This window comes from Dermacentor silvarum, chromosome 11 (assembly GCF_013339745.2).
Source record: "Dermacentor silvarum isolate Dsil-2018 chromosome 11, BIME_Dsil_1.4, whole genome shotgun sequence".
In the NCBI taxonomy this organism is placed as follows: domain Eukaryota; kingdom Metazoa; phylum Arthropoda; class Arachnida; order Ixodida; family Ixodidae; genus Dermacentor; species Dermacentor silvarum.
In genome coordinates this window covers 116,926,143-116,938,430 of record NC_051164.1, presented here as the reverse complement: position 1 = coordinate 116,938,430, position 12,288 = coordinate 116,926,143, and the positions used below count along the sequence as shown (strand labels likewise).

Genomic DNA, 12,288 nt, shown 5'->3' with positions numbered 1-12,288 from the left:
AATTGAGCTGGAGGCCAGCCCGGCGAAAGATGTCGAGAATGGCCGACAGACGAGGGAGGTGGCTGTCAAAGCTGGGCGAGAAAACGATGACGTCATCCAGATAACAAAGACAGGTCGACCATTTCAGACCAGCGTAGAAGAGTGTCCATCATGCGTTCAAAAGTTGCAGGAGCATTACACAACCCAAAAGGCATAACCTTAAATTGGTAGAGGCCGTCGGGTGTGATGAATGCGGTCTTCTCGCGGTCGCGGTCATCGACGGCAATTTGCCAGTATCCCGAGCGGAGATCTAGCGACGAGAAATATTTGGCACCATGGAGGCAGTCGAGCGCATCATCAATTCGTGGGAGAGGATACACATCCTTCTTCGTTACCCGATTGAGATGGCGATAATCGACGCAGAACTGCCAGCTGTTGTCCTTCTTTTTCACAAGCACTACAGGGGATGCCCAAGGGCTAGAGGAAGGCTCTATAACATCTTTATCAAGCATTTTCTCTACCTCCTTTTGGATGACTTCGCGCTCAGAGTGAGATACTCGGTAAGGGTGCTTGTGAAGGGGGCTGGCGTCTCCAGTGTCGATGCGGTGGGCCACTACATGTGTACGTCCTAGTGGACTGTTCGCAACATCAAATACGTCAAGGTACGAAAATAGGACACCACGGAGTGCTGCACTTTGGGAAGGTAGGAGGTCGGGGGATATCATTTTGTCCAGAAGTGCCTGGGTTGGCGCCGGTATGGCAGGTTGCGTCGCGGTCTCAGCGTCAGCAGCGAATGCAGAAACAATACATTCTTCCAAAGGTGACAGTTCGGCTAGTGAAATTCCTTGAGGAAGAACATGGGTCGAAGTAGAAAAGTTTAGGACTGGAAGCAATGTTTTGTTGTTGGCAATAAGCACTACGGTATGGGGAAGTGCGATGTTGCGCGAAAGGATCAGATCTGTGAGGGGAGCGACCACATATTCACCATCAGGGACTGGGGGAAATGGTGACATAAGGACGTAGGTAGCAGCCTGCGCGGGTAGTCGTAGAAACTCCAGGGAACGTAGGCGAGTGTTACTTGATGCGGCGTCATCAGGACACAATGGCAGTTCGGGCCGCAAAATGACAGAAGAACAATCGATGAGGGCAGAGTGGGCGCTCAAGAAGTCAATGCCAAGAATGACATCATGTGGGCAAGCGTCGAGAACGGCGAAGAGAACTGAAGTGTGATGGCCGGCAACAGTAACGCGGGCAGTGCACATACCAAGAACAGGTGTTCGGGTGCCGTCAGCTACTCGCAGAGTAGGAGAGACGGCAGGTGTCAGCACTTTGCGTAGGCGGCGTCGGAGCGTAGAACTCATAACAGATATGTGGGCGCCAGTATCGATGAGAGCAGTAACGGGCATGCCGTCGACGAGAACACCGAGCAAATTGCGTCTTGAAGTAGGGGTCGATAGAGGTTTTGCGGTCCTTGTCGCCAATGCAGCCTCACCTTCCGGAGCTGCACTGGCTAGTTTCCCGGGTGGTGTCCAGAGGAAGCCGGAGAAGGAGAGCGACGGCGTTCACGCCATTGCTCGTGACAATATGTTCCAGAAGTTTGCAAATGGTGCTAGTTAATGATATTGGCCTATAATTAAGTGAGGATGAATGATCTCCAGATTTAAAGATGGGTGTTATTTTAGCGATTCGCCAGTCTTCAGGGATTAAACCAGACGACAAGCACTGAGTAAAGAGAGCAGATAAGATGCGATGAATGCCCTGAGCAACATTTTTTAGTATCTTGTTATTGAATCTAAGGTGATCAGATGCTGAAGTCGTTTTAAGTTTGCTGAGTAAGGAAAAGATACCGGCTTCGTCAATAACTATTTCAGGCATTGAGTTAACAGAAAAAGGGATTACAGTTGGCGATGTCGTAACGTCCTCTCGAGTAAACACTGACAAAAAGAAATTATTTAGGACCTGCGCGCACTCGTCCTTGGGAATCGCGTCACCGGTAGCATTTGAAAGGGTGATGTCGGGATGATTACAAGGGTTTATAGTGCGCCAAAACTTTCTTGGGTTGTTGGTTAACATTGATGGCAGATCGTGAGTGAAAAAGTTATGGCGGGTTGATTTTAGCAGCGATTGGTACTGACTGTCACAAAAGAAAGTTAAAAAACGTTGTCACGTTAAGAAAGGAAAATGAAATTGTTGAATGAAATGAAAATGAAAGTACGAAGGAGCGTGCCTCATCGTGCTCCTTCATACTTTCCCCGGCGACGATTCTCTTCTCCACCTCCAGGCGCCTTTCTCCTCCGGCACTCACTCCTTCGCCACTTCAAACATCCCATCGCCGATTTCACTGGCACGCCACTTATGCGACGGACCCAGTAAACGTCCATTCCGCACACAGCACCCGTAGCAAGTGCCAGAGGTCAACCCAGCACGCCTCCGCCTACCTTTCTTCTCCATGACACTTGGCCTCTTTTCTCCTTTCCCGCTTTGCTGAACGCCACCTAGACTTTCCTCTAGGTGATGCTGCTTTGCCGCGCACCCCCTCATAGTGCTCCTTCGTACTTTCCCCGGCGGCGATTCTCTTCTCCACCTCCAGGCGCCTTTCTCCTCCGGCACTCACTCCTTCGCCACTTCAAACATCCCATCGCCGATTTCACTGGCAGGCCACTTATGCGACGAACCCAGTACACGTCCATTCCGCACACAGCACTCGTAGCAAGTGCCAGAGGTCAACCCAGCACGCCTCCGCCTACCTTTCTTCTCCATGACACTTGGCCTCTTTTCTCCTTCCCCGCTTTGCTGAACGCCACCTAGACTTTCCTCTAGGTGATGCTGCTTTGCCGCACACCTCGTAGCGCTCCTTTGTACTTTCCCCGGCGGCGATTCTCTTCTCCACCTCCAGGCGCCTTCCTCCTCCGGCACTCACTCCTTCGCCACTTCAAACATCCCATCGCCGATTTCACTGGCACGCCACTTATGCGACGAACCCAGTAAACGTCCATTCCGCACACAGCACCCGTAGGAAGTGCCAGAGGAGGTCAACCCAGCACGCCTCCGCCTACCTTTCTTCTCCATGACACTTGGCCTCTTTTCTCCTTCCCCGCTTTGCTGAACGCCACCTAGACTTTCCTCTAGGTGATGCTGCTTTGCCGCGCACCCCCTCATAGTGCTCCTTCGTACTTTCCCCGGCGGCGATTCTCTTCTCCACCTCCAGGCGCCTTCCTCCTCCGGCACTCACTCCTTCGCCGCTTCAAACATCCCATCGCCGATTTCACTGGCACGCCACTTATGCGACGAACCCAGTAAACGTCCATTCCGCACACAGCACCCGTAGGAAGTGCCAGAGGAGGTCAACCCAGCACGCCTCCGCCTACCTTTCTTCTCCATGACACTTGGCCTCTTTTCTCCTTCCCCGCTTTGCTGAACGCCACCTAGACTTTCCTCTAGGTGATGCTGCTTTGCCGCGCACCCCCTCATAGTGCTCCTTCGTACTTTCCCCGGCGGCGATTCTCTTCTCCACCTCCAGGCGCCTTCCTCCTCCGGCACTCACTCCTTCTCCGCTTCAAACATCCCATCGCCGATTTCACTGGCAGGCCACTTATGCGACGAACCCAGTACACGTCCATTCCGCACACAGCACCCGTAGCAAGTTCCAGAGGTCAACCCAGCACGCCTCCGCCTACCTTTCTTCTCCCTGACACTTGGCCTCTTTTCTCTTTCCCCGCTTTGCTGAACGCCACCTAGACTTTCCTTTAGGTGATGCTGCTTTGCCGCACACCTCGTAGCGCTCCTTCGTACTTTCCCTGGCGGCGATTCTCTTCTCCACCTCCAGGCGCCTTCCTCGTCGTAACCACTAGGCTATAGAGCCACGCTTGCAGAACGTGCATTTATGCGAACCATATGATTGCGTTCGAGCGTCGCTGTCTTCGTCCACAGCTGGCGAGTTTGTACGCTCATGCTCTGCGAGGTGAATAGGTTTCACGCACTATTAGTGAAAGAGAAACGCATTCACAGAGGAAGTCTCCTGGAACGCGGTGTCGGCATTGGAGCGCGGTGTCGGTGTTACAAGCAGCGCTATGCTACGCACAGTGATGGCCATAAGTCCGAGACACACAAAAAGAAATTATCATCATCATGAGTAATAAGATGAGAACTTTGCGCGCACTTCTGGAAAATGCTGGGCTACAATCGCCCAGCTTCACTGTTTCAAGCGTTGCGTGACCAAGTGCAAGGTTAAGCGTCTTTTGGTTGAAAGAATTCGCCGCTGTCAGCAATGGCACTGACTCTGCCTTTCTAATCCTCGCCAATGGCTTTGAAGCTCGGAAAGCACGGCGTGTTACATAATGCCGGTTCCAAAAAAATTTTTAAAATTAAATTATGGGGTTTTACATGCCAAAACCAGTTCTGATTATGAGGCACGCCGTAGTGGGGGACTCCGGAAATTTTGACCACCTGGGGTTCTTTAACGTGCACCTAAATCTAAGTACACGGGTGTTTTTGCATTTCGCCCCCATCGAAATGCGGCCAAAAGTCAGCTTCACGTCAATACAGTAGTGTTTGTCATGTGTTTTGTCACTGATCTCGGGGGCGTGCGAGTGTTATTAGAGATGGAGAGGGAAGACGCATGGCAACACAGCAAGCATATTTTTAATCACACTCAAATGCAAAACTCAAACTAAAAATAAAGCTCACAAACTAACACACACTAAACTAAAACACAATAAACAAAGAAATGTTCACCAACATACAACCTATTGAATCTATAAACATGCCCTTAATTTCCTCTACGTTAGTCCTGGGCGTTTCTCGCACGAGAGTCTGGCAACTCTGGCCTACTGTTCTCTCCCTGCAAGAATAAATATCTCTCACTCAGTTCGTCGCTGTTGCTCATATTTTCCCGGCGGCAATCTTGATGAGCTTACCACTGTCGTTGAAAAGTGTACAATCATTGCATTCTACCGGTGCTAACATATGGGGCAGAAACTTGGAGGTTAACAAAGAAGCTCGAGAACAAGTTAAGTACCGCACAAAGAGCGATGGAACGAAAAATCTTAGGACTAACGTTAAGAGACAGGAAGAGAGCGGTGTGGATCAGAGAACAAACGGGGATAGCCGATATTCTAGTTGACATTAAGCGGAAGAAATGGAGCTGGGCAGGCCATGTAATGCATAGGATGGATAACCGGTGGACCATTAGGGTTACAGAATGGATACCAAGAGAAGGGAAGCACAGTCGAGGTCGGCAGAAAACCAGATGGGATGATGAAGTTAGGAAATTTGCAGGCGCAAGTTGGAATACGCTGGCGCAAGACAGGGGTAATTGGAGATCGCAGGGAGAGCCCTTCGTCCTGCAGTGGACATAAAATAGGCTGATGATGATGATGATGATGAATCTTGATGAGCCTTTCTCTCTGTCGTTGCTCTCGCCGGCCCTCGCTCAATCGTAGCTGCCCTGTGATCGGTCCATCAACTTGAAGTCCAGCTTAGTAGAAGCCCGTAACCCGGTCGCTGGCGCTGACATGGCTGAGAAGTTCGACAGGTTAGGCCTCACGACTGGTTCTTTCGGGGCGTCGCTGATGCCGTACGTGCCGACGACTCGCGGTTCCGTTGACCTGGCCGAGTGCGTGGCTGGAGCTCCGGTAGCCGCCGCAGACATGTCACTTGTCGGGTTAGGCCTAATTCAGCGTTCCTCGCCCTCCGACGATCTGCGTGGCGGCCCGGTAGCACGGTGATTATCGGTTGAACGGGCTTGGCTGAGGAAGAGGGATTCTCGAGAAGAAGACCGGAACCACCGTGAGCAGCAGTGGCCGGTCCCAGGAGCTTCACCCGGACGTCTCCGAGGACTACAGCTACACCTGGGCCTTGCCAGTCTCACGACTTCGTGGCCGGGTCCTCCGCTCTCCCGTCGTCAGAGCATGGCTGACGAGGCGACCTTCCAGCTCGAGAGCCACATCGATAATACTGCTTCGATGCTTCTGCCTCGCGGATTACGCCTCGAATCGCGTGCCTCGAGCGCTCGTGCCGTTCGGAACGCTCCGCGATCTTCGTCGTCTTCTTTTCTCGCCACGGGCGACCTCTTACATGTGACAGTGTTACGCAGTGAAACGTACACGAAGTATTGTGGTGACGCATACCAAGAGTGGGAAGGGGCAACGGTCACGGGACACAGTATGTATTCCTTAATCATACACGCATGCACTCTCTTGTCAAATTACGAGAAACCGATACGCCTAATAAGTGTATGTATTGGCAGGCATTCAGAGCTATTTCGGACATGCCTGTGGCGATTTGAACCCTTGGGGGCAGTAAAAGGCCTGCATTCATTTTTGCAGACGTTCTCGTGGCCCCTAGGGGGTCCGACCCACACGCCAGCACATCACTTGCTGGCTTTCTATATTAATGCATTATAATCAGCATAGCAGATGCTTTTTTGGGTGCTCATACATACCAGGTGGCTGGATTATGGCAAGTGCGCTCATTCTAATTCCTTAAACTCTTTATTAGCGTGTTGCAATACTGAATCGTCCAACCTTTCGTTTTATTTATTTTTCTTTTGCGTTTGGTCCTACAAGTCCAAGCGCATCTCTTGCTTAACTCCGATACGTCTTCGTGGCGATCACCCATTGTTGGTGCTTATGGCGTAAGCTGGCAAGACCAGTTTGAGCCACACGAGTGGCTTTGGCAACACTCCAAGGGTCAGATGTTGTACACATACATAAATACCGAAAAATGTGGCTCAATTGATAGAACATCACATGTGTAATGTGGAAAATGTGAGTACGGCTCCCACCGGTGGCAAGTTGTTTTTTCGTCCACTTTCATTTCCTTATCTTATCATTCTACGTTTTAATTAAGACACCACATAATTTCCCCTGCACTTTTCATGTCTTCATATGGTTGAAAATCAGACACCTCGGTTCCTTGCCTTCTTCTCGGTAAACAATGATGCTTTAGGAGCTTAAGCAGAACATATGTTGATGCAAAATTTGAGATGGAACACTACCCGCCGTGGTGGCGTAGTAGCTGCTAAGCCCGAAGGCACGGGATCGTATCCTGGCCGTGGCGGCCGCATTTCGACCGGGGCAAAATGCAAGAATGTCCGTGTACCGTGCACTGGGTGCACGTTAAAGAACTCCAGGTGGCCAAATTAATCCGAATTCCCCCACTACGGCATGCCTCAAAAGCATATGGCGGTTCTGGCACATTTAAAACCCCAGAATTTTTTTTTAACTAAAAAAAAAAAAAAAGACGCAGTACGCTAAAAGTCCTATTCTGAAGTTGATTGACTAAAAATGCAGGTCACTTTGCTATCATTGCGTAAGGCAAGCTAGTGTTGTAATCAGTGATGATGACCAATTTTTGAACACATTTTTGTCGCCAATGATTTAGCAGAATAAGTCACCTCCTGCAAGGTGCATGAAGAAAGTAGAATGTTCCAAGTGTATCTTTACTTTAAAATAGCCAAATATTTAAATACGTTCCTTGAGTGAAGTATTCTGCTTGCTTTCGAACATCCCCGTTGCTCATTTGAGCTTTCTTTTGCGCGATCACCAGAAGCTGTTCTCTCCCCATGCTGCTGTCCCCTGCCTACTGTAGAGGCCCAGTGCACTGGCAACCACACTAATTACTGCACCAACATGACAACCTCCAGAAGGAATAGCACCCACCTGAAGAGCCAGAGCAAGCAAAAGGTGGTCGCGGCCCGTGCCAGTCAGCCCACTTGCAGCATTCACAACCATCATGACAAAGTGTGGACTGTGACCTGTGCATCAAGACAAGGGACTCATTCCATGCCCGCACATCAACCACTTGCTGCTGTGCTAAGCAGCCTGGACGAATGTGGCAGACAATAGACACATCATTGCACAGAATGTCAATAATTCACTTCCCACACAGTTCCACAGTTGAACCAGTTGAACTACACGCCACACAGAAAGCTCTGAAAACTGTGAAGATGGGTTTACACAAGGCTTACCCTACAAGCGACAGTCTGGAAAGGGCACGACACTCGTCCACTTTGCAATGCACAAAGGCACTACGGCAGGAATCATCGACTCTCCGACATGGCACACAGAAGACTCCAGAATCAGATTGCCAACAAACGCAGGTTTATTAACCCAAGATACAACATAGTGCAACAGTCACGGCGCTTATGGGCAAAGGCTCACCGCAAGACTGATCGAGTATGTGCATCCACTGCGCTAGGACTAACTGGGTAGCAGCCCACCAAGCGCAAGAGCAAAGTTCCCATGTAACCGACTCGTTGCGGGCCTGTGAGCATCTGCCACAACAATGAAGTGCTCAGCAGAATAGAGCTCAGGTGGAGAGAGCACCCGGGGGTCCAACAATAAATGGTTGAATAACAAGCGGCTGCTTGTGAACGCACCTCAAATCGTGCACTGCACGACCACGAGCCACTGCCGAAGTAGAGCAACGTTATGTTCTGTATAAAGTCCAGTGCAATAAGATCCTATTGCGTGCTGCGCGCCGTTTGCTTTAGGTGAGAGTGACAGCATGCGAGGGTGAGCTCAGAAAGATGGTGGCTTGATGAGTGGAGTCCACTGTGTTAGAAGTAGAGGTGGAATGACAGCCGCCACCGTGCACTCGCTGCGTCGAACTTCGGTACCTCCGCTCCATCACGCCGGGAGATGGCAGGAGCGGTCGTGTGGCCGACATTCGGGCGAGCCGGCCCCTATTTCACATTTGTGGATGAGCGGTCGCCGTCTAGTCGAAGCAGTTGTCGCCACATTGCGCCCTTGTTTTGCTATTCTTTGCTAGCTGTGCTATTCGTGTTAGCAAACAGTGAAATGGGCAAGAAGTGGTTTGTGCCACGGTGCAAATCTGGGCTGCAAGACCTGCACTGAAAAAGTGTAGCTTTTTGCTGCACCCCGAGAAGCGGACCGCTTGAAGATATGGCGCCATGGGATTCCGCACATGGAAGGAGAAGCACTTCGAGCCGAGGTACGTGACAAAGACGTGGGAAGCAGTCTACAAATTACACGTTTTTTTAAGTGAACCACGAAAGGCGGCTCTGACAATAGACACCGTGCCGACAAAGTTTCCCAACTGCCCTGCTCACTTGACAAAGACAGAAAAAAAGAAAGAAAGGCGCCTGCGGACTGTTCGCACCCTCCTGCCACCAAACGTAGCCGTGTCACACTGGAAAATTCTCTCCCCATGCGAGAGCTACGCTTGTAACAATGACAATATTTGGGGTTTTACGTGCTAAACCACGATATGATTAAGAGGCATGCCGCAGCCCCAGAAACTTCGACAATCAGGTGCTCTTTAACGTACTCCGAGATCGTACAGTACACGGGCCTCTAGCATTTCGCCTCCATCGAAATGCGACCACCCAGCCGGGATCGAACCGGCGAACTTCGGTCAGCATCCAAGCACCGTAACCACTGTGTGGACTAGCTACGCTCGTAAAGACTCCACACTTCCAAATGGACGTGTTCCTTAAAGGACCAAGTCGTAATGCTGTCTCTGGGCGACTATGTGAGACACAGACAGTGAAAAATATCACTCGGATGGGAACAGAGAATTGGAAACACATACCCACCACAGTCTACTCTTCTCGCGGTGCCAAACCAGGATGTTTTTTCATACCCTAAAGCGTCGTCGGCGCCTCAAACTTAGCTGCTGGCATTTCGTTAAAATGCACTGTTTTATGTGCGACAAGCTAGCGTAACAAAGGTTGTTTTCATTACACATGTTTTATGCGTAATCGACAGTACGTTTTAGTGCTGTAATACTACGGCTAATACGTTATTTTTGTCTAACTAGGTAAACATTCCTTCAACAAAGAGAACTAACTTCTGTCATATTTCAACGCGACTTCACTGTCATGTTTAAATGCACGATTTCACATGTCCGAATGCGAAGGCATCCTCCTATCGCAAACTTTCGCGGTGGTGAATTGAACATATTCAACAGATATCTATGGCTGTATCGTCAATCTCGTATTTGTTCGCCGTTTTTATCTTTTTGTGCTTGTTATAGCGTGAATTCTGAACTTTTTTATCTATTTCAAGCAGCGTTCGCGGCCCCGAAGCGACCATGCATGTTACCTCGCATCGGCCACGGGTACTGTGGCGCTATCTCGGGCCCTCTGCACAAAACGTGGACCGAAGTTCCCCCTTTCCGGAGGTGCCATTGGTCCACCTAAAATACTTGTGGTGCAGTCTTCCCATGCGAGCAAGGGAAAAGGGGGGAGGTGGGGGGGAGGAGTGAACACGCAGCAACGTGATCAAGCGCAGGTGGAGGGAGGGGGAAAGGAAAGAAGTGGGGGGCAGGTTGGCGCGCGTCTCCTTATGTAGCGCTGCCATAGCTTGGCATGGCTGTCAGCTCGGCTGAGTGCATATGCAGCCCGCGCACCTTCTTTTAGAGGTAATCTGCTGCGTGAGCAAAGAATGAGCAAGCTGAGATGGTGTGGCATCATCTGCGCCGTCTTTCCACATGTTTAGTACTGGAGGTTGCGTAATTTCGACTTTCGAACACACATTCGAGCAAGAGAAGCATTCACTCCCCGCTGCTGGCACTTTTCATTATAGGAACGTCGTCCTACAGCTGGCGACACTATCAGCTGCAGTGAATGAGTGCACGCGAAAGCGTGGCTGGCTTCGCTTTGTACCGCCGATGTGAAGATATCGTCGTCACAGCATGAAATCGTATCTTTTATTGCCAACTCTCAAATTCAACAAAATAATTTTTTCTCATTCAAGCTTGCTTTTTCCGATTGCGGGCAATTCGTCAAATTTTGTGACCTCTTCCATGTAAGAAAAATCCATCGGCGACTGTACTTACTTGCATAAAATATCGAATTTAAATGTCACAAAATTTCAATATAATGAAGCAAATTGCTGACTTTATCGCCTTTATTATATCGAGATTTAACTGTACAGTAAAAGCTCCTTAATTCGAATTTCGCGGGGACGCCCAATGAGTTCGAATTAAACCGAAATTCAAACTAACGAAATTCATTGAAAAAACAGCAGGAATTGAGACCGGGTTGTTGGAAAATCACTCAAAATATTTACTTGCGAAAATAATCCGTGATCACTGTCTGTTTCTCTTCTTTGAATGCGATCACCATAGCCTTGTTTTCCAACGCGCGAACGTGGCAGAAAGCATCCTCTGCGTCTTCCTCGAGGCTGAAGAATAGACGCGCGACACGCATAGCCTCCATTAGTTCCAAAGCTGAGGGCCGCGTGGGTGCATCATCCTCTTCGACATCCGCACCTACATCGACGACAGGCGTTCTCCACCAATCACCTGCGCGATGATATCATCGTCAGTGATTATGCCGCAGACCACTGCACAGCGATCTGCATCGACGTAGTCGTCGAAGGTCACGTCCTCCAGCGCATCCCGCAATCCGGCAGGAATGACCACGGCCTCGCGCTCGTCGGGCTCGCAAGCTGCGCCCTCATTGGTCACACAAAAGCCACTGTGGCGGAAGCAATTGGCAACAGTTGTTACCGTGACCTGATCTCAGGCCCGCACCAACATATGCAAGGGCGTGAGCAGCGTCACATCGTAGCGACACGGCACCGAACGACTTCGTAGCTCTGACGTGCACGAGGCCTAGCACACAAAGGACACGGAGACTACGCAGACACGTCCGGCACGAACCACCACGCGATGCGAAGAGCGAGCGCAATGACGACAGTGACGCCGCTGCGCTCGCGCCATCTATCGTTGAGCCTTGAAAGCTTGCGGCGGCAGTATAAAATACCACCACGCAGCGGCGCGCAGTTCGAATTATCGATAGAGGAGCCGATGCGCGCGTGAACTAACTAGTTGGTTAACCCATAGACGCCTATATATTGTGGCCGGACCATGACCATCAGTTCGAATTAATGAGGTGTGAATTAACGAGCTTTCACTGTATATGCGCGGCGTGGAGACGCTCGACTCTCATACATCCCCTGATGTTGTTTTCCCCACATGGCTCTTGCGTTTTCTGTAATCCGGCTTCTCCACGTAGCTAAGCGCCAGTGGCAGACGGTGTGGTTGCAGATTAGTACTAGAGATGGCGTGAGTGTTGCACTGTTAACACCACCTAACAGTGGGGTTACTCGGGCGCAAACTGGAGTAACCTTTTCCTTTCTAGCTTGGGGTCGGCGTCATGGGTGGTATCTCGCATGCTAGCTGACATGTTTCGCGGAACAGTCCTGGGAACGGCTTCGGAGCGGAACACCGGGATGGACGAACACGATCGTTCCAACGTGCCACTGCTCGCGTGACGGTACACGCAAACGATTAGGCGTTGGTGTCCAGCATGGAGGCAAACATATTCTCTCAATATCC

At 50.4% G+C, this 12,288-nt stretch overlaps 1 protein-coding gene and 1 long non-coding RNA gene across 13 annotated transcripts in view; one reads left to right on the top strand and one right to left on the bottom strand.

The window, feature by feature from the left end:
• Positions 1–12,288, top strand: part of LOC119433709 (uncharacterized) — a 119,450-nt gene that overhangs the window by 53,403 nt on the left and 53,759 nt on the right. The gene's annotated exons all lie outside the window — the stretch shown is intronic.
• Positions 1–12,288, bottom strand: part of LOC119433705 (GTP-binding protein 2-like) — a 74,310-nt gene that overhangs the window by 43,582 nt on the left and 18,440 nt on the right. For all 12 annotated transcript variants that reach the window (XR_005188429.2, XR_005188430.2, XM_049659330.1 and 9 more), the window contains one exon: positions 7,641–7,735. Coding sequence is in view for 10 of the 12 variants with exons in the window: in XM_049659330.1 (XP_049515287.1) it covers positions 7,641–7,735 (95 nt within the window). In the remaining 2 variants the exon portion in view is untranslated. The remainder of the gene's footprint in view (positions 1–7,640; positions 7,736–12,288) is intronic.